Source organism: Electrophorus electricus, chromosome 6 (genome assembly GCF_041902795.1).
Source record: "Electrophorus electricus isolate QZ-2024a chromosome 6, ASM4190279v1, whole genome shotgun sequence".
NCBI classification, from domain to species: Eukaryota; Metazoa; Chordata; class Actinopteri; order Gymnotiformes; family Gymnotidae; genus Electrophorus; species Electrophorus electricus.
The window spans coordinates 30,215,105-30,233,716 of record NC_137502.1 but is presented as its reverse complement, the minus strand read 5'-3'; the positions used below and the strand labels follow the sequence as shown (position 1 = coordinate 30,233,716).

General features: G+C 49.0%; 1 protein-coding gene across 1 annotated transcript; it reads right to left on the bottom strand.

The window, feature by feature from the left end:
* Positions 1 to 18,358, bottom strand: trpn1 (transient receptor potential cation channel, subfamily N, member 1). The gene is made up of 29 exons (XM_035524928.2): positions 18,020 to 18,358; positions 17,639 to 17,740; positions 13,782 to 13,877; positions 12,745 to 12,858; positions 12,106 to 12,210; positions 10,746 to 10,844; positions 10,462 to 10,563; positions 9,994 to 10,095; positions 9,773 to 9,871; positions 9,491 to 9,691; positions 9,154 to 9,255; positions 8,915 to 9,013; positions 8,323 to 8,451; positions 8,088 to 8,216; positions 7,748 to 7,864; positions 7,415 to 7,513; positions 6,889 to 7,089; positions 6,702 to 6,800; positions 6,378 to 6,584; positions 5,907 to 6,008; positions 5,663 to 5,761; positions 5,193 to 5,348; positions 4,898 to 5,005; positions 4,310 to 4,507; positions 3,311 to 3,520; positions 1,811 to 2,268; positions 771 to 1,687; positions 511 to 657; positions 1 to 404 (listed from the first exon to the last, which is right to left on the bottom strand). The coding sequence occupies exons 1-29, from the start codon at positions 18,155 to 18,157 to the stop codon at positions 247 to 249; spliced, it is 4,893 nt and encodes a 1,630-aa protein (XP_035380821.1). The 5' UTR covers positions 18,158 to 18,358; the 3' UTR covers positions 1 to 246.
* Positions 18,359 to 18,612: the final 254 nt, after the last annotated feature.

Genomic DNA, 18,612 nt, shown 5'->3' with positions numbered 1-18,612 from the left:
TTAAAGGCAGTGGCATTCATTTATTTCCCTTAAAAAGCATCTACAGTACATCTATACAGTTGGACATGGACACAATTGATATAGATGAGACATAGAGCTTCTCCAGGAACAGGCTTGTAAATATAAGGATTACATAGAGCATGTAAAGACACTAAAGGAAACGCGGATTGGAAACACAGTGACAACACGATAGTCCTAGACGGCCGTGGTCAGGTTAAAGGTGGTGTTGGTAGCAGGCTGGTTCTTTCACGGATGGGGAAGCGGGTCTGCATAGCTGCCAATGTCTGGTGCCACTCTGTCCTTTTGGCCGCGTAGAGCCAGGAAGCGTTGCACCACCACCGCCCAGTCTGTCACACTCTCCACTTGCACCTGCCCTCCAAGGCTGGGCATCGCCATGGGCACCCCTGCACGACATACGCAGGACAGAGCCACGTCGTCAGCACAGTAAATGACATCGCTCGTTCGTTCGTTTGTTTGTTTTTTTCCCGCAAGCCGAGCGTGGGTACTCGCCCTCGGGGAGGATCTGGGTTCTCCTGTTCCCTCGCAGCCAGCTGACGGAGGCGTGGGCCGATGCGTCCAGAGAGCCGGCGTCAGCTGCCCCTCCTGCTTCCTCTTCCTCCCCCATCAGATCCTGGCCCTTGGACGAGCACAGCTTCCCTGTGGAGGCCATCGTGAGTTGAACACGCAATGAAGTTAAATGCACAGGTCATGTGTGCTATAGAGCACAGGGTTTCATCAATATTGAAGTCAAAAAAAGGGTCAGCTTGTACCTCTGTGTTTGCAGAGAACCTTGATGTGCGAGAAGAGGCTGGTGAGAAGATTGAAAGGTGCAGGCGTGCCGGACTTGCGGCTCATGTCCCTGATGAGGACGGCGCGGCCGAACTTCCACTCGGTGTCTGACTGCGCTTGGATGCGCTGGTATGTGTCGCTCATCATGGCGATGAGGAGGTTGACCAGCACAATCACCGTGACAACCAGGTAGACGCCGAATGCCAGGTGCGCCAGGGCGGTGGCTGCAGCAGGCGAGCGCTCCAGGGCTGGGATGTCCTCCTGCTCGGTGAGGCCAAACAGGGCATAGAAGAGCAGAATCGAGACGTCCAGGGGGGTGAGCTCCTTGCCCTCGCTAGGCCCCGCCCCCTCGGTGGTGTTCCCATCCCCGCCCGCCGGATACACGGGCTGGCATATGGCGGCGAGGCTCAGCGAGAAGGCCGTGTGGAAGAGCAGCAGGATGACGGCGAAGCGGCACAAGTCCTTCATCAGGTCCCTGATGATGATGGCCCACGGTCCAAACAGGTGGTGAAAGGTGAGGAACTCCAAGAGCTGGACGAAGCCCAGCGTCATGGCCACGGCCAACAGGACGTTGCGGGCGAACAGGAAGTGCGCGGAGCTCAGGGGCCACTGCTGGATTGCCACGGCCAGCAGGTGGCAGAGGAGAGCGGCGGCAGAGAAACCCAGGAGCAGGAGCCTGATCCAGGCCAGCCCTGCCCGCTCACCGGGGTGACTGAGCTCCGACACCAGCATTCCACACAACCAGGCCAGTAGGAGCCACTCGCACCAGCAGGGGAGCAGCCGGCCCTCGGACAGAGGGCACACGGGCGGGTAGACGATGGTTAGGATAAAGAGGGTCAGGAGGAAGACATGGGACACCAGGTGACTCATGAACTTCACTATGGGAACGGCGCTGAACCTGTGCAGAGAGCATACATACAGAACTGTTCTGACCAGTAGGATGTGGTCTGAAACCTGGCGGTTTATTCAAACAGAGCAAATGGCGGCGACACGTGACGTGTGCGTGCTGACTGGGGTGTACCTGTGCTTGAGCGGCAGAGAGAGGGCCAGCCACACAGGTGGGCACAGCAGCAGGCTAAAGAACAGCAGCGAGGACCTCCAGGAGTCCCACTGCAGGCCGCCGTGCCACACCTCCGTCAGGTACTTCTGCACGGCCGGGTGGGCCACCACACCCTTCTGCCTCCCCTCGATCAGGCAGTCCAGCACGCTGGCCCCTCGGTGGTCCACGGCCCGGAGCACCAGCCCCGCGCCCCTGCCCTCGACCGAGGAGGTCAGGGTCAGGAGGTCGGAGGCCACGGCCTCGCAGTGGCGGGCGGCGGCTTGCAGGTCGACGGAGCGTTCCTTCTCCCTCAGGGCAGCCAGGGCGAGGGCGCGGGAGAGGCGCACGGCTGTGGTGAGGGGCGCCGGCGAGTGGAGCGCCAGCTCCTCCAGGGCCGTGTTGGCGTTCAGCCTCCCACAAACCATCAGGTCGAACACAAACTGCAGGCGATAGATGTAACACACACAAACGTCTGCCAACGTGGAACAAGATCTGACCCTTCCCTACATCTTCTGCTTTGGGAGGCCTTGTCTCACGCAGGAAGGCCGCATGCAAGCCATAGCAGGGTTGACCCCAAGCCTACAGGATTCCCTTCTCATTTACAAAACCTTTCAAGGACAACAGGTACACAACAACTTAGCTATAAGGTTCAAAACAGAGCATGGCAAATGCATATTTGTACATAGTGGCTCTATATATTTAGGAACAAAGATAGTAGTGAAACGCTTCAGAAATGTGGGTAATAATAACAGACCAGCCCACTGGTACAGTTCTTACCTTTAAAATCACATATTACATTTGGAGGCTAAACACAAAATACAGACACAATCTGCACTAAACACAAATCTACATGACAGCAATAGCGTCTACACAATCTAAACACAATCTATGTGACGGTGATACAGTGCAAATCCACACAATTAATTAAGTAAACAGAAGTTGCAAAGCACACTATCGATTAAAATGACAACTCCACATGGCCTTCTTAACCAAGCCCAGTGTTGGCACACCTTCTCAGAGAGTGTGAGGGACTGCAGGTGAAGAGGGCATTCATAGGTCCCCAGGTGAGCAAAGGTGACCTAAATGCTAGCCGTGGATTTACCCCATCATAACGCTGCTCACAACATGCTCTGGCCAACACTCAGTGGTACAGACGGACTCACTCTGAGGTGGGAGAATGCTATACGCCATTCAATTCTGCCACCAGTCCAAGAAATAAACTCAGTTATTGTAAAACATTTTGTCAAACACAAGGAAAGAGAGCAATGTCCGAGAAACCAGCAGTTTTTCTCGAAGATGAAAGGACTATTAAGAATTGTACAATACTGCCCTCTACTGGGCATAGTAAGTCAAGACGAGTGTAAGGTCTGGACCGTAGACTTAGTAAGTCACTAACACCAGTTGCACATGGACTGCACAAGAACAGAAGTGGAGAAAAAATGCGGCGAGGTGTGAGAGTCATGTTGACGACGTGGACCTCACCTTCCTATCCTCGAGCAGACGTAGCGTGTTGTTGTCATGGCGGCGGAGCAGGAAGCCGACGGTGGCCTGGTGGTTCTCCTCGGCCGCGTACTGCAGCGGCGTGCGGCCGGCTTGGCACTCGGCCCGTGTGGATGCGCCGCTCTCCACCAGGAAGCGTACCACTGCCAGGCAGCCGGCCTTAGATGCGTAGTGAAGGGCACTCCAGCCGCTCTGGCACAGAGGGACGTGTTAACCCAGGCTACACACCACGCCGCAGGACAACAGAGGGACGTGTTAACCCAGGCTACACACCACGGCGCAGGACAACAGAGGGACGTGTTAACCCAGGCTACACACCACGGCGCAGGACAACAGAGGGACGTGTTAACCCAGGCTACACACCACGGCGCAGGACAACAGAGGGACGTGTTAACCCAGGCTACACACCACGGCGCAGGACAACAGAGGGACGTGTTAACCCAGGCTACACACCACGGCGCAGGACAACAGAGGGACGTGTTAACCCAGGCTACACACCACGGCGCAGGACAACAGAGGGACGTGTTAACCCAGGCTACACACCACGGCGCAGGACAACAGAGGGACGTGTTAACCCAGGCTACACACCACGCCGCAGGACAACAGAGGGACGTGTTAACCCAGGCTACACACCACGGCGCAGGACAACAGAGGGACGTGTTAACCCAGGCTACACACCACGCCGCAGGACAACAGAGGGACGTGTTAACCCAGGCTACACACCACGCCGCAGGACAACAGAGGGACGTGTTAACCCAGGCTACACACCACATTGCAAGACATCTGAGATTTACATGCCATTGGCCTTCATCACCAAATACCTTAACAACCATAGAGTTTGCTAGCAAATGCGATAACTGATCAATGGGAATAAATAAATATTTTGCTGTGAATATATCAGCTCCACTGCTCTTAAAGTCATGTGTGGGGAGATTACAAGAGGCCCGAGGGCATACGCCACAGTGGCGGTGCCTGTCTCACCTGGTCCGTGTGGTGGATGTCAGCACCCTGGCCCAGCAGGGTCCTCACCGTGGCGACGTGGCCATGGGCAGAGGCCAGGTGCAGGCACGTGCGCCCGTGCCGGTCCCGCAGGCTTAGCAGGGAGGATGACTTACTGAGCAGGAGGCCCACAACGGCTGCGTGGCCGCTCTGGGCGGCCAGGTGCAGAGGGGTCATGCCCTGGAGACGCACGCACATTCCACGCCATTATGTTCCGTGAAATCATGTGACCATCTGACTCATTCATGTGCATTTATTCATTTAGCAGGTGCACTTATCCAGAGTGTTTACAACAAGATGGAACAGATTTTATTTTTATATATTATAGGTTCTGTTTCAGTTTTAAAGGTGATCGTGCAGGAGCCAGACATTTTCAGTAGTTTCTATTGCCCCAAAGATATATCTCAATATACACAAAGAAATACTATCTTGCGGTTTAGATTTTTATCACAAATTAAAGGATTCTTTTCTTTCATATATGTTTTTACTTGAATTGATAATGAACAAAAATGGGTATAGGTCTGTGTGTAGGTGAGTGTGTGTGTAAGGAAATGGTTTGGGGAATATTGCCTCAGAGTTTGTCTGAGCATCAGCCTGGACTCCTGGAGAGTTGAGCAGCAAACGCACCACATTCTCATGACCCGACCGAGCTGCTAGGTGCAAAGGAGTGTACCCTGACTGCACACACCCACACACACACACACACACACACACACACACACACACACACACACACACACAACAGAAAGATAAACCCAAACAGAAAACAGAAAGGTCTGTGTATGCGGCCCAGCCTTTGCCAGCCATGGTGTGCATGTATGAATGCGTGTGTGCGCGTGTGCCGTGGGGGAATGAGCGCCGGCACCTCGGGAGGGTGCGGCTGCCTCCGCGTAACCTCTCTGCTGCTGCGTCTGCCTGTGGGAGGCTCACTGCGGATAGCTGCTGGCACCTTGGTCAAAATTTCCCTGACAAAGTCCACTTGTCCGAAACAGGCGGCCACGTGTAGAGCTGTTAGCCCTGTCTACACACACACAGAGACACACACACAGAGACACACACACAGAGACACACACACAGAGACACACACACACACACACACACAGAGACACGCACAGTTATTCAATTTCCTTTCCATTCAATACCTACTGTGTTTACAGACCCAGTTTCCAATGGGTGTGTGATGTAGGAAAATGAGATTAAATCGTATCCCAGAAGCCACAGTGGAGCACACACACACACACACACACACACACACACACACACACACGCACACGCACACGCACACACACACGCACACGCACAATGTGCTCACATACACACATCTGGCTGTGGTACCTTGGAGCTAGTGATCTTCAAGGAGACATTGGCTTTCAGCACCTCCAGGATGTGTGTGTGTCCATTCCGGGCAGCCAGGTGGACAGCGGTCATTCCGTCCTGCGGAGACACGCCACCATGGGACGCTGTGCCGAAGTTTCCACGCATAATGCGTGCTCTCAAGCATGGCACGAATCTGTGCATTCAGAACTGCTGCGTGAATCGTCCGTGGTGAGACCCCGTGTCGAGGTGTTTACAGACTCACTGAGTCCTCCTCTGTGGCTGAAGCGCCTGCATCCAGGAGGACCTTGGTGACCTCTGTGTGACCCCCGCCAGCAGCCAGATGCAGGGGACATGACCCATTAGCCTGCATGGACAGACAGCTCGTGGTGCTTTACAATAAGCGTGTGTAACAGCTGTCTGCTGTAAAGATGCCTACAAGAATAAAAGCTCAAAACCAAGTTAGTGAATGTTATATGAATGTTTACCCAAATCTAACTTCTAGCATTCGCAAGCTTGTACAAGCTTGTATTAGGTTTACCTGCAGTTACAAAATCTCTTTAAAACAATAAAATATAAAAAATTAATGTAAGCTGTCAGCCCACATTATATTCTGAATAATTTCAATGTGCAGAATCTTATCCTGATGCTTGGTGTTATATGGATTTGGCTTGACTTGATATGCTCAGAATCAACACCTGATCTGGAAGAACTGTGTAACCTTTGCCCTCCTGACCTTGCTGTGCAGCGTGGCGGCACCTCCCTGGGTGAACCTGAGCAGTTCGCGGGTGACGGCCACGCTGCCCTTGGCGGCGGCGATATGTGTGCACGTGGCTCCGCCGGTGCTGGCCAGCGTGGCGAGCTCGGGCCGGTGCTTCAGGAAGAGCCTGACCACCTCAGAGTGGTCACTCTCTGCAGCCAGGTGCAGAGGGGTCTGTCCGTGCTGAACGCACACACACACACGAACGCACACATACAGTAACCCATATTCCCTGTAGTCACACTTATTAAAAGACTAACGAGAATCAAGCAGACCGAAACGGAGGGGTTAAATACTCACGATATCCGTGGCAGTGACATCAGCACTGAGGTTTAGCAAACTGCTGCACACGTCCAGCTGCCCACTGATAGCGGCTAAGTGCAGGGGGGTCTGCTTAGTCTGGAAGGAATAAAACACGTTTGACGAAAAAGAGCCGAAATTTCCATTACTGGTTGTTGGTATGCGACGAGGCTGAGAGCAGGCTGACCAGGGAGAGGGCGTCGACGCTGGCCTGGTGGGCCTCCACCAGCAGCCGCACCAGATGGGCGGAGCCGGCCTGCGCGCTCAGGTGCAGCGGGGTGAGGCCCAGCTTGGTCTTGGCGTTCACAAAGGCCTTGTGGGACAGGAGGACGTCGGCAACGTCGTCGTGGCCCTGCTCGGCGGCTAGGTGCAGTGCGGCTTTGCCTTCCTGCATATGGAACGCCACACGATGCGTCACGTGATTGGGAACGCGGGTGTCACGTGACCAGTGACGCTGAATTCGGATTACAGAATGCAGTTTGACCCGGGCGAGACCGTTGGGTTCTCACGAGGACACGGCAATTTAAAAAAATACAAAGCAATCTGCTGCCCTTCTTCCTCTTAATGCTTACGTCGCATAATATTGTGCTACTACTCGCAAATTTCTAGTAGAAAATCTCAAGAGCAGACTGGCTGACTTTCCGCAAAGACAGTCGGCTGTGGCGATCACACAGACCCAGAGCCTACAGCCAGGGCTACTTTATCTGTCTCACCTCATCAAAGACGTCTACTCTGGCGCTGTTTTCCAGCAGCACCCGCACCACGGCCGTGTGGCCTCTCTTGGCTGCCAGGAGCAGCGGAGACCTGCCATTCTGTTTCATACACACATACGCACACACGTACGCACACACGTACGCACACATATGCAAATCCATGACAAGAAAAATAGTTTGGTCAGACAGACAGCCTTCTGAAGTAGTGAGACGGACACAGAGAGGTTCCCCCATCACTAAAGACAAAGAAGGCTGACAGGCAACCAGCTGACCACACAGACGCTGGCGTGTCAGACCAGCCCAGACGCCTGTTTGGGCCTGGTGCGCCAGTACCTTGGCGTGCTTGTTAATGGCCATCTGCAGGCGGCTGCTGGTGACGCTCGCGAGCATCTCGCGCAGGACCGCGTCGTTACCCACTCTGGCGCAGTAATGGAGCGGAGTCTCTCCTGCCTAAGGAGTAATAGAGACACGGGGACGCACGCTAAACACGCTAATGCACGACAACACACACAAACACGATAACCAAAAAGCCTGGTTCGCTCTGATGGGTGTGGTGGTTGGGAAAACCCTGTGGCTGTTGGACCAATTATTTAGCCTTTTATTACACAACCCTTAGACAAGCTATTCAGCCCATGACTAGGCTGAATGTGTCTGGTACAGCTCGCTGACTCACCTGTCTGGTGGCGGCTGTGATGTCAGCATTATACTCCATCAGGGTCCTGATGATGAGGACGTCCTCTTCATCTCTGTGGAGCATGTCCTTTCTCAGCTCAGCTGCCAGATGCAAGGCGGTCTCGCCGTTCTGCGAGGATACCACACCATCTCTCACCATTTTGCAACGCGGCCCGTTTTGCATATTCGCAGGTGAACATGGCTTTGTTCTTTTTCACATTCTCCGCCTTGCTAACCTGGTTCTCTTGTTGGGCACAGAGCTCCGCCTCCTCTCGGCTCCTCTCATTGGTCAGACAGTTTAAGATGGCTTCCACCATGTGGGCGTGGCAGTGGCGCACAGCAGCATGGAGCGGGTTCTCCCCTGCCTGAGAGTGTACAGAAACAGACAGGCATACAAACCAAAAGCCTTCAGTCAGTGTGGTAGATTGCCCACACTGATTAACGCTAAACTCTATCTACTGAATGATTGACTGATTAGTTGAAAAAAGAGCCAAGTACCCATATCTAGAACTAAAACTAGAACTAAAACTAAAATACCACCATCAAGCACTGTTCCCTAAACCATTTCTGCACTTTATTTTCTGAGTATAGGCTCTGTAGTTATCCTAGCAAGGCAGGAGACACCCGTCTCTACATGCAATATAAATAGCACTTCTTCACCAAGCTGTGACGTTTTGAAAAAGCCACTTATATTTGCTCAGTCTCATAAGTCTTTTCTGAGTCCATCACCTTGGACTGGCTACTACCATAAAGAAAGCGTGTCGCTCTACAGTGACAGGACCTGTGTTCTGGCACGGCGTTTCGTTCGAGACGGGTTTGGGTGAGTACCTTGGATCTCCAGGTGAGGTCAGCGCCCTCCTCTATCAGAGCTCTCATCATCTGCAGACCCCCATGGCGTGCGGTGACATGCATCGCCGTCTCCCCGTTCTGACCCAGAGACAGACAGTGGACTGTGAGAGTGCTTGCTGTACACCAGTGACTCCTGATCCACTCTTCAGGCTGCAGACATTTGAATGAACTGAAAAGGTACGATAAGAACCACTGAGGGTGTGAAGGGCTCTCCTGACCTCCTGCTCTGCGTTCACGTCCGCTCCACTCTTCAGCAGCATCTCGGCCACCTTCTCTCCTTCCTTCACCCTGGCTGCTATGTGCAGAGGGGTCTCCAGAGCCTGCACACGGGACACAGGACCGGGCACCTGAGTGATGGAACTGCTGCTTAATGAAGGCTTATTACCGGCTTGTTACACCATCAGGGGACTTGCGAGGCACGAGCTTCATTACACTCGAGTATGAATAATATAACTCGATCCTTGAACTGAACAGAACAGAACTGAACTCAGTCCACCCTGGAATAAATCAAATAAGGCCCACGTAGCCAATGAAGTGTCAGAAGAAGCCGGTTACCTTCCCCCCTCCGAGTTGCACCTGTGCACCGAATCCCAGTAGCACCTGCACCACAGCAGGCTTGCAGTGCTGCACGGCAACGTGGAGCGCCGTCAGGCCGTCCTTGGTGGTGGCGTCCACGTGCGCCCCCTTCAGGAGCAGCGACTTCACCACAGCCGCGTGTCCCCGCTTGGCGGCCGCGTGCAGGCACACAGCACCTGACTGCCAGCGATAAAAGGAGATCAGGACAGCCGTGCTACCGATCCGACGGTAAACAGCCCCGCGACTTTGAAGGGGCCCTACCTTCTTGGGCATGTGTAGAGGCACGCCTTTCTTTAGGAACGCCAGGGCAGTCTCTGGGTGGCCACACTGGGAAGCAATGTGCAGTAAGGTGCTACCATCCTGCACCAGGACAGAGCAGGCAGACAGCCCATGACAACGCGGCACTATTCCCTCATAACAACCGCAGCCAGGTGTTTGTTCAGTGTCAAGTGACTTCGTGAAAGTGTGAGGGGGCAAATCACCTTTGTTCTTGCCAGCACGTTGGATTTAAACTTCTCAGTGAGGATCTCAACCACATTGGTATGGCCACGCTCTGCTGCGATGTGTAGAGGGGATCTATCCATCTGGAGGAAAGGGACAGAACATGACAAAACCAGACCGTATACTGTCCGGCGGTCTACTGCGTGTTACCACTGGAATAGTCTGTGAAGTTCACGTCTGTGCTGGGTTCCCTGATGGAAAGAAACACTGTATCTTTACACTAGTGGCTGTGAAACCCCAGCTGGAAGACTTTCTTTATACCGAGGTTTTTTAAGACCTCCTGGGACCTCAAACTTCTCCAGGGACATTTTCCCTACAGCTGTGACTGTGCGCTAAACACACGTGCCAGATAAATGACCCACGGCCGAGTAGAAATGACCTTAATGGGACATGGTTCGATGAGGTTCTGGCGCAGTGAAGACTATCTGCCTCATGTCCCTTGCTCTCACCTTGTCTACGATGTTGGGGTTAGCTTTGTTCTGGTAGAACAACTTCAGCATTGTCTCATCCCCTTCCCAGGATGCTATGTGAAGAGGGGTCTGCCCTTCACCCTGCACGAATGAACCAACATCGCACAGTTCAAGAATCCCAACTCACTTCACTATTCAAGCATAAGCAGTAAGCTTTTAAATCTAATGTATGTTTTTATTTATCTACAAGCATCTGAACGCAATTAATTCAATTTCCCAAAGCCTTGGTGTATAAAGCTGATGTCACATATTTGTCCCCTTACATTTTGGAAATCAAGGTTTGCCCCAAACTCCACCAGGACCTTGGCTATTTCAACGTCCTTACGTCGGCAGCAGACGTGAAGGGCTGTGTCTCCGACTCCCTGAAGGCAGAACACAGTTACAGTCCAAATGACCTGTTTATCGCATCCTATGGGATGATTTTGCGTATTGTAATACTAAGGTGATGTTACATCGACGCATCGCCGGTGAGGTAAAACCGTGGGATTAGGATTAACAGTAGTGGCACAAAACATACTACATGACAGTAACGTAATCTGAGATCTTCTAATTGTTAATAATAGTGTATTACACTTATCTGTTCATTTAGCTCAATGTCCATCATCACCTTATGCCCAAGCAGCCAATGAGAAACTTCAGATGGGATATTTTTTCACGTTACACTAAGCTGACTCTTTTCACAATAAATACTAGGTGAAAAATGTATTGCTTAAACAGAGAAAGTCAAGCAAAAATGTAATAAATAACAATAAATTATCCTTTTGCTTCAAAAGTGGATGCAAAGATTGTATCACACTGTGATTAACGTTCAAAATGGCTGCAGGGAATAAGAAAATGATCAGAACACTTGTGACATTAATGCGTTGGATGAGGTATTTGAGGTTTGTGCTAGAAAAAATAAGTAGACTATTATTAAAACATTGCTTTTAGAATTCAAATATATTCAATATTTTTTGTATTTCAGCTTCTTATGAATTGAAGAACATAAAACATTTACCATTAAAACTGAACTGTCTTAAAATCCACTGAGAAGGAGGTACAAATGGTAACATTCTCATACTTGGGTGGTAACTTCAACACTCAGCCAAACAGAAACCATAAAGTGCTAGCCAGGGGTGATATGACTCTGTAAAGCACCACACGCTATTCTCATAACAAAACCCTGGTGCGCTTCCCATAGGAGAGAACTAGCGCATGACACTGAGCTTAACGCCATTGTTCCATTCACATAAACCATAATTAAAAACAAGTTTATCGACTGCTTCAGCTGTGCAATGGCATGAAAATAAATAAATAAAGCAGAATGACACTGCCATTACAACACATCTTGAGAAAAAAAATTAAATTTCATCACTTAAATTGTTTTTTTAGAGTGATCACTTCATCTATAAAGCAAAGTTTTCCCAATTTGGTAGAACTATGACTCCATAAAAGTGTTCAAGGTGGAAACCCAATAAAAGCAATTAAAAAATCCACAATATTTCACAGACGCCTTTCATTACAAAATAAGGCCTGACAATTACCCGTGCTCTTTCATTTAGAGAAAAGCGAGAAAGACAGATCTGAATGGAAAAATGAAATGACTTGATAGTTGGGTGCAGGGCACTCTGTGACAGCCCTTACCGCTCTCTGGGCTTGGAGCTGTGGCTCTGATTGGCTGGAGAGGAGCTCCTTGACGATTCCGACATTCCCAGCCTCAACAGCCAGGAGCAGCGGAATGCAGCCATCCTGGATGCAGCGAAACGAACAAGAAGAGAGAGAAACCCGAGTGAAAACAATGAAAGTGTTCATCTGATCATGTCAGAGGGCCAAGGCCAAAGAGCTTGCAACAACAGAACCCTATACGTCATCAAACGATGCCTGTTGACTAATTACTTAGCCATACAGCCATGAAGAGAGCTAAAAGTTAAACAGAGCAATGAAACTTTGGCAGTTGGCACTAAAGGTGCATTTCATATTCAGAGTTGGGCCTCTCAAAAAATGGTTAGATGAATTAACCCGACCTGTCCGTCATGCAGAGGGCCTGAAAGACTTATTCTCCGTACTTTCTCCCGCTAGGAAAATCCATTACACTTTTGAATAAACACACCTCCCAAATTATTACTTCAATAGTTTCGAATCAAGCGCATATTAAACCAGAGAAAGCCGCAAAAGCTGTTAGTGACTGTGTGGGAGGGCATGTATGTCTTTAATTAGAAAGAGGTCTAGGAACAGAAAGCCTGGGAACTGGCAGGTCACGTGGCTTACAGATCCGGCCTTTACCTTGTCTGCAACAAGTCGTGCCTCTTTGCTGGAGAGTCTGAGCAGGGTCTGCACAGTGCTGGGGGAACCAGTGGGCCGGGACGAGGCGTAGTGCAGGGGCAACTGGCCCTTGGGCTGGAGTTTAAAGACAACATGGATCAACGGGCCAGCGTGATCAACGCCTTTAATTAGACATCGATTCCTCCTTGGGGTTGCCTCTGAGTGTACAATAATTTATTCCAATTAGAACAAAGAGACATATTCATCGGAGAACTGTTAGTGCTGCCAGTAGTATGTGTTGCCTACAGTGCCCCCTGCAGCAGCCTGTGGGAGGGGCAAACATGGCCCTCAGCCTTGGCGTGATGTGGCGGGACTTTTCCGCCACTTGTTTTGCATGCAGGTGCCGTTTCCCATGAAGACCACGGAGCTGTTCAAAATGCCGTCTATCGTAAGAGACCAACAGCACCAATCTCCCTTCTCTCTCTCTCTCTCTCTCTCTCTCTCTCTCTCTCTCTCTCTCTCTCTCTCTCTCTCTCTCTCTCTCTGTCTGTTTCAACCCGTCACATTTGTATATTCTGTCTAGAAAGGATTATTCACAGTAGGATAATTTTAAACCTAATAATTGTGATGATATGCCCAGGGACAATAGGAGTGATTGTAACCATTACCGTTAAGTACAGTATGTCTCACCCTATGCAAAGTCTGCCAAAACCTTCTGGTGATATCTAATAACGGGTTCAGTTACATTCTGGGTTTTATTGTCGTGTAAAAGCCAAAGGCTCAAAGCCACAGGAATCCTGTCCTGCTTGGTCTTTTTGTGTGAGAAGGGTCTTCTGGAAGTGAGAGGCCTGAAAGTGGATGCAAAAAGGATCAAGGAATAAAAGGAAGGGGCACTGAGTGAAGAGCGCACTGCATTTCCCCCCAACGCACAGACAAACCACCAGACAAAGGGCGGGAGACAGCGGCGGTGGAGAAGGGGGAGGTTGCGGGAGAGGGCAAAGAAACAGAGTGTGTGTGCAAAGGAATAAAGGATGACAAATGGAAGGAGGTGATCTCACCCCTCCGGGAGCATTGGGGTCTGCTTTTCTTGCCAGGAGCTTTACGATGTCGTCTTTGGAGTGGGCGGCAGCGACGTGCAGAGCTGTCCTGCCATCCTGTGGGACGCGGCCACAGAGTCAGCGGAGCTTCGGGTCTCCGACAGCCAATCATAACTGGGTTGTGATTGTGTTTGCTCTCGCTCCCCAATCTCCTGCCTGAGTGAACTCCAAGCAGTTCAAAGTTGCGCGGAACAACTTAGGCAGGAAGAGGAAGTTGGAGGGCCAGAATGCTTACTACAGCAATATTACAGGAATGCTTATATCAACATATCTGCTGCAATTCAACTTGTTTCATAGCCAGATCTGTGGTAGATGCTAGAAAGATTAATGTGCAGACTTACTTTAATTTCTCCACTCAATCAACTCATCCAGATAGCCAATTGCATGCACAACAGACATTCCGGTGGTGTGACCTAGGGCGACGAGGCCATCGAGACTCTTATAAAAGAGGGAGGGTTGCTAACCACCCCTCACAGAGGCACTTGTTAATGTTACGCTTGTTGTCTCTTGATCTAGTTTAAACGTTGCCACGTCAAACACTTCCGCTTCAGAAAAGCTACAACTCAAAAACATTTTCCAAGTAGGTTTTGCCATATGACAGTACCACCACTTAAGAGTGTAAAAGATTGTATTATAATTGTATTATACCCTTAACCTTGTTATTGAGGTTTGAGCTGTACCAAAACCTACCAAAACCTACTAAAAACCCCTCTATTAAAGGCTAGTCTACGCAGATGCTGCCTAATATAGTTTGGAGATTTTATCCGTTCTTTCATTTTTAATGTCTGTCTCACTCCGACTATTTCCTCAGCATGACTCCATTTTTCATTTTAGTCTGTCACTTATGTAACTTCATAGTGAGGTAAACCACAAAGAAAACACCCCAAATATCTTCATAATACATATGCGTACAAAACTCCTGTGAGAGGTCCAGAGCAGCTGGGCTAATAGGTGCTGCGGATTAACTGCTGGCCTGGACGCAATATGAGCCACTTATGAAGGCTAAGCAGGGCCCGACATCTCCATGAGTGGATTCCAAGGACATTGCCATGCCGACACCAGCGATGGTGAATGAGAGGTGGGCCGGAGGGCTGTTGTAAAAGGCGACTGTGGCGCACCTGAAACAACTGACACAGTAAAATGTAATCTTTGTTGTGCTTGGGAGTTCCCCCTCATCAACCCCCTTCAGGATAAATCTAGCACCAAAAAAGGTGGGACCCTTCATTTTAACCTGGCTTATTTAGCTTCCTTTCCCAGCCAGTGCCTTGGTGCTTTTAACCTCTTAGGGTTATTGCAATATATAGAAAACAAAGATAATTTGCCCAGTTATGACGGTGTTGTCAAGTAAAATAAACTTTCATTTCTGAAGACACAAATAATGTTCTGCAAAAAAAGAGAATTCATCAAGTTCACCAACTCCAGCAAGTATGATGTCTTTTTTGCAAATGTATCTATCCACACTGAGAACAGGGAGTCTGGCCAGGCATTAACAGAAAAATATCAACTCTGTTTTTCTCATCCTGTGGGTCTCAGCATGCCACTGAAGCCACAGAGAGTGCTGGCATGGATGCACGTGGCCTCCTGACTCCTGAGAGGGCGAAGCTTATCCTGGTTAGTCCCTCAGATGGCATGGCAGCCTGCTCCAAAGTACCCCGGACCAGGCAAGGACGACTCCTGGCAACACCCAGGCAGTACCAGATGGCATTTATGTCCAAGTTCCTACAGAGATTGATTCTACCCATTAGAGTGGTATGCTCAAAAACAATAACCAGTGTTTAAGACTGAAATCCAGCAGTTATGGAGAAGCATCCATCCAGTAAAATCAGAGGAGCGTTCAGCTTTGCGAATGGGAGGTGGGTCTGAACCCTGGTTGTGCCACAAGCTGTTTGTGCTTGGAGGATCTTCTCATTGTCTTTGGGAGGGAAAGTCAGTCTCAGCCTCTCATTTGATGCTAGTCTGACCTCTGCAAGGTCACATGTTTAGCACCCTGTTCTGAACCAATTGGCTGGCAGTGTGAAGAAAAAAAACAACAACAGCAAACTGGGGTTTTGGAGGTCTTTTATAAAGCAGGGAGAGACTTATTACACTACAAGAACATCCACAAAATGAGAGGACCTAATTCAGAGCTAATACACTGCTTTCTCTCTAGATATATACGGCTAAAATCCAAATAAGTGAATTGTTTCTGTACAAATAAATCTCTGGGGTGTTCACTAAGGGCTGCTGCTTGCTCTAGGCTTCAGATGAAACTGGGAATGTACCCATGAGCTTTATTAATGTAGGCAATCATGGGTAAATATGGGACATAATATAAAAGAGCTAGATATATTGTTTGTTGGAAGCACATTTCAGCTGACAGAAATTTTAGCTGACAGAATCCAGTTGGAAACAGACGTTTTATAGCACACAGAATGAAGTTAATGACACATAATTCCTGATTTCTATGTTATAAAATTCCACTAATTGTTTTCTGGGGTTGATCTAGGATAGCAGATCTCAGTTTAGCTGTTAAACCTCAATTAGCTGTTAAAAATCTTTCTGAAGCAACACTGACAAACTGTTATTAAGAATTTGATTTCCCTCACTTCAAATGTTCTTTCTGTGAGACCGAGGCCTGTGGTTACTGAATCATGGTCCACATTCGTGACTAAAACTGCACTAAACTAAATATGAAGCATTTTAATGTGGAAATGTGCATTTGCCTGTTAACAAGCACTCTTCTGAATTCATGCTGAAAATCCCATTCTGCGCAGAAAACCTTCTCAGGCATCCTGCAGATATGTGAACCTTATTCTTCCCTAATCACAGAGGATTGGGTTTTATGCCCTCGTGCAGTGACAGATGCTTTTATATGCTATTTTCCAGTCACTGAGTGGACAACATGCCTACTACCCTTATTTGTCTACATATGGATTTTCCCTATAGACAGGAAGCATTCACGAGTGGAAGCTCTTAAAAGCAGCATAAAAAAAACCACCCTGGTTCACGATCAAAGAGCTGAAACACAAGTGGTCATTTAAGTCACACTAACACCAGAGCTAAGATGCTTTGCGATGATAAAAAAATATTAGCACATGGAAATTGTTATATCTGCTGGTTGACTCCCTCTGTGCAGTTTTAAAGCATTTGGTAATGGCTTTGACTCAAGGGTTTGGTTTTTTTGGCGTCAGACACAAAAAAGAAGCATCCCCGAGACGTTCCGCTGTAAAGGTCAGCTTTAAAACTCACCACTCTCATTACCTCTCCTACCCTCGTAGGCAAATGACCTTTTCCTAGTGTTCTATCGCCCTCTGATGTCAACCTCCTCGACTATTAACACCATGCCCACTGGCTGCCATTTTAAGCCTGCCTTTGCCACAGTTGTAGATGCTCAGAAAATGACAACGATTAACTAACAATCAACTACTAACAGCTTATTAGCTGCATTCTATAAAGTACAACGCAAGTCCAGGTTTCTCTTTGGCAAACAATAACACTTTCACATGACATTTGGGAATTTCCAGTGCATACTGCCTGAGTGCGGACAGCAAAACCATCGGTAAGGAATGACCATCCATGGAGCACACTGGAGACCAGTCTAACAGCACTATGCATGCTGGAAACACTAGTTTAGGCAAGCGCTGAAGAACATCCACTGCTCATTCACGTAGTCACTGGGCACTTTAATTTCCTGCCAGAAACTCTCCTTCCATTAAGTCACCCCGTTGTCCACCAATTAACGGCATTTGGGCTCAGTGGGCTGGGCTGTGAAAAGTTTCCTTAGCACTGAGTTTGTGTGGGTCTTCACACTAACTGAGCCCAGAGTTCCGCAGCCTTACCTTAGCTTTCTCCGCAGCACTAATCCCCAGCTCCAGCAGTCTTTCCACTGCAGCCAGACGGTTCTCTCGCACAGCGATCATCATAACACTTAAGCCCGACTCCTTTAAAGGAAAAACAGACAAACTCTAATAGAATCGTGCATTTCAGCGCAGTCACAAGTGCAAATTGTCTTTGCTGCAGTTGTAAGATGAGGCATTCCACACTGAAGTATGTCACCTTGCACACTGGTCTGTGTTGATGTAGGTTTAAGCTAAATTTACACTGGTTCAATTAACTTATATACTTGTGTTTTAAATAGCACGTTTTTCATTACAGTTTATTTCAGCTTAAATGCACTGTGGGTAAACAATACAAAAACAGCTGCAAACAAATAAACTCACCTCGTCAAACTGGAAGACCTCTGGGTCTCCCTTGTCTAAGGCTTTAAGCGTTTGTTCAAGTGCAATCCATTCTCCTCTCAGAGACAGCTGCAGTAGGCGCTGCACGCTCCCGGAATTTACAGAAGTTATTTCTGACATCTTCTCAAACTACTGACATCGTCTACGTTTCTGTGGTTTAAGAAGTAGAGTTGAGAACCTTGTGAGTTGTTCGTTCACGGGAAGGTCTCTCAGGCGACATTCGCTCCTGCAGGTACAGAGGTGTGGGGAACCGCTCCTCTGGACTCAGTAGGAGGTCATCACGTCCCACTGACCCTCCCTGTCCGTGTCTCCTGACTCCGCCTTAGCAGATACCGTTACCCTGGAATCGTCAACCAAGTCGAAATGAGAACTTTAGTGCACTTCAACAAACAAACAAAGCTCATCTAAGGCAACTGCGGTGAATTACTTAATTTAATAAACACAAGGAAGCATTGTATGAAGTAATAATAATTAAAAAAAACCCCATAATATTGCAGTGATTTACATTTTAGACTTAACACGTCTTAGGTACAGTTTAAACAATTAAATAAGATTTATATCGATGCTCTGGTAAC

Coding starts and splice junctions, on each gene's coding strand:
- trpn1 (XM_035524928.2), bottom strand. CDS start 18,157: ATGTCAGAAATAACTTCTGTAAATTCCGGGAGCGTGCAGCGCCTACTG. Junction 9,014..9,153: donor ACGTGAACGCAGAGCAGGAG/GTCAGGAGAGCC, acceptor TCTCTGGGTCAG/AACGGGGAGACGGCGATGCA. Junction 6,009..6,377: donor CCGCCACGCTGCACAGCAAG/GTCAGGAGGGCA, acceptor CTGTCCATGCAG/GCTAATGGGTCATGTCCCCT.